Genomic DNA, 2198 nt, shown 5'->3' on the forward strand with positions numbered 1-2198 from the left:
TATTGAATTTAAGTGAATCTTTGCTTATCTAGTTTTTAGTTAAGTAGTCTAAGTATTAGTTGGTAAGTTTCTAGTCTTGCAAAACTAGAGAAACCCCCTTTTTATTACTTGTTCTATTTAGATAATATTAGCATTTATTTTAATTGTTTACTGTTCCCTATATTCGATACCCTACTTGCTTGAACTATATTACTAATCGATAGGTACACTGCCTTTCGTGTGTTTATTTTGTTTCTAAGTTAGTAGAATTAAAACTAGTTGGTTTTTACACACATCAGTATGTCTCCATACCGGTTAGTGTTTGGGGAACCATGTCGCCTTCCAGTTGAAATAGAACACAAAGCCTTTTGGGTTGTGAAGAAATTCAATTTGAATGAATATGAAGCAGGAAACAAAAGGAAGTTGGACATTCAAGAATTAGAAGAGATCAGAAATGATGCTTATGAAAGTGCAATGATCTACAAAGAGAACACCAAAGCATATCATGACAAGATGATCTCCCGAAAAACCTTCACAAAAGGTCAAAAAGTGTTACTTTACCACTCAAGATTCCAGTTGATACCAGGGAAACTAAGATCAAGATGGGTTGGTCCCTTTTTAGTCACAAATGTCTTTGACCATGGTGCAGCGGAAATCACAAGCCAACAAACTGGGAGGATTTTCAAAGTAAATGGCCTAGATTGAAACCGTATTATGAAGGGTTCCAAGTGAAGAATGAAGAGATGGAAGTTTTTGAGAGCCCCACATATCAAGAATGACACATATTCAGGGGCCAAGTCAAGCCAACGACATAAAAACGGGCGGCTAATCGGGAGGCAACCCAGGGGTATTTTTGTTTTTTCCTTTATTTCTCATTTTCTCATCATATTTTCTTCATTTTTAAGCTTTCAAGTTGTTTTTCATGTTAAAAGAGGTTGAAAAATCAATTTTCGGGCAGTAGTGAATTAGCGGGTTGCAAATTGAAAAAATGAAAAAATCAATTTTTTTTTGCCTTCTCAGATATATACATGACCCTGTAAATTTTTGCCTATCATTTACACGGCCCCTATAACCATTCAGACTAGTATATTTCAAAGGTGTCATTTACACACTCGTGTAAATTTATACATATCGTTTACACGGCCTGTGTAAACATAAAATCAGAGTTGGACGTTTAGGCTTAAAACTCGATTTTTTTGCTTATTCTCTTCACACAACCTGCGATTCTTCTTTTCCCTACTGCCCCTTTTGAATAAACCTCAAAAAACACTCCATCTTCCTTAAATTTTCTCCAAAAATCAAGCACCAAGGTATGAAGTTCTTCTCTTTTCTTCATTTTCCTTGTCTAGCATCTCAATTTCACCCTTTAATGGCAGATTTTGGGGGTTTTGAGCAAACCCTAGAATTTTTGTATCTCCAAATTTCATGCTAATCTTTGTAATTTCTTGTAGGATAAGCTTGGGGAAGCATTGGACATCACCCTAACACCATTTTCAAGCACAAATTTGGTATAATTGTTCCAAACTCTTTTCTTTGTGCAGATAATTAGAACCATGTTTTTGGGGTGATTTTTGGTGGGATTTCTAGTTTTTGTGCATACTCTAGAGTCTAAAATTGTCCTACATTGTGTGGAAAACTTTGTTGAATTCATTGGACAATGGCTTCCCGTAGCAAAAGGGCTAGAGATGGGACCTCAAATATGGGTGGTCAAGAGACTTATGATGAACAAGACCAAGGTCCCATGGAAAAGGGGACCAAAAGTTTGTTGATATCCAAGCCCTTAAGGATCTTCACATTTACAAAGGTGTGCATAAACTTTTGAAGAACATAGGTTGGGAAGGTCTCTTGAATCTCCACACGGTAAGCTATTAAACACCCATGTTGTAACTCTTATCCTCCATCACCTTTTATTACCAAACACATATCATCACATTTCGTCTACTCCACCAATCACATCGGATTCATGCTGACATCCTTTATGATATTATTGGTGCTCCAAAAGCAATAAGGGATGTGTATATGACAAAGGGTAGAAAAATTTTCATATTTGAGCAAAGCTGTGAAAGATTTTGGACAAGCATCTCTTATGAAGGCGAGTTTCAATCGGGCATGGTAAAGGCTTATAGTATGATACATCCAGTCCTTAAGGTCACCCACCAGATCATTGCTTTTCTCTTGTTCCCTCAAGAAGAGATTAGAAAAGCAAACAAGAAGGAATT

General features: G+C 36.4%; 1 protein-coding gene across 1 annotated transcript; it reads left to right on the top strand.

The window, feature by feature from the left end:
* The first annotated feature begins 279 nt into the window (after nt 1-279).
* On the top strand, nt 280-1493 carry LOC145046324 (uncharacterized). Its single transcript, XM_078994610.1, has 2 exons — nt 280-666; nt 1431-1493. Exons 1-2 carry the CDS (start codon nt 280-282, stop codon nt 1491-1493), a joined length of 450 nt encoding a protein of 149 aa, XP_078850736.1.
* Nucleotides 1494-2198: the final 705 nt, after the last annotated feature.

Source organism: Lactuca saligna, chromosome 5, assembly GCF_052625555.1.
Source record: "Lactuca saligna cultivar CGN05327 chromosome 5, ASM5262555v1, whole genome shotgun sequence".
Lineage (NCBI taxonomy): Eukaryota > Viridiplantae > Streptophyta > Magnoliopsida > Asterales > Asteraceae > Lactuca > Lactuca saligna.

What these genes read in the sequence shown, in the direction of transcription:
- LOC145046324 (XM_078994610.1), top strand. Translation starts at nt 280, where the DNA reads ATGTCTCCATACCGGTTAGTGTTTGGGGAACCATGTCGCCTTCCAGTT. An exon ending in AAACTGGGAGGATTTTCAAA is followed by an intron (nt 667 to 1,430) that starts GTAAATGGCCTA and finishes AATTTCTTGTAG; the next exon opens with GATAAGCTTGGGGAAGCATT.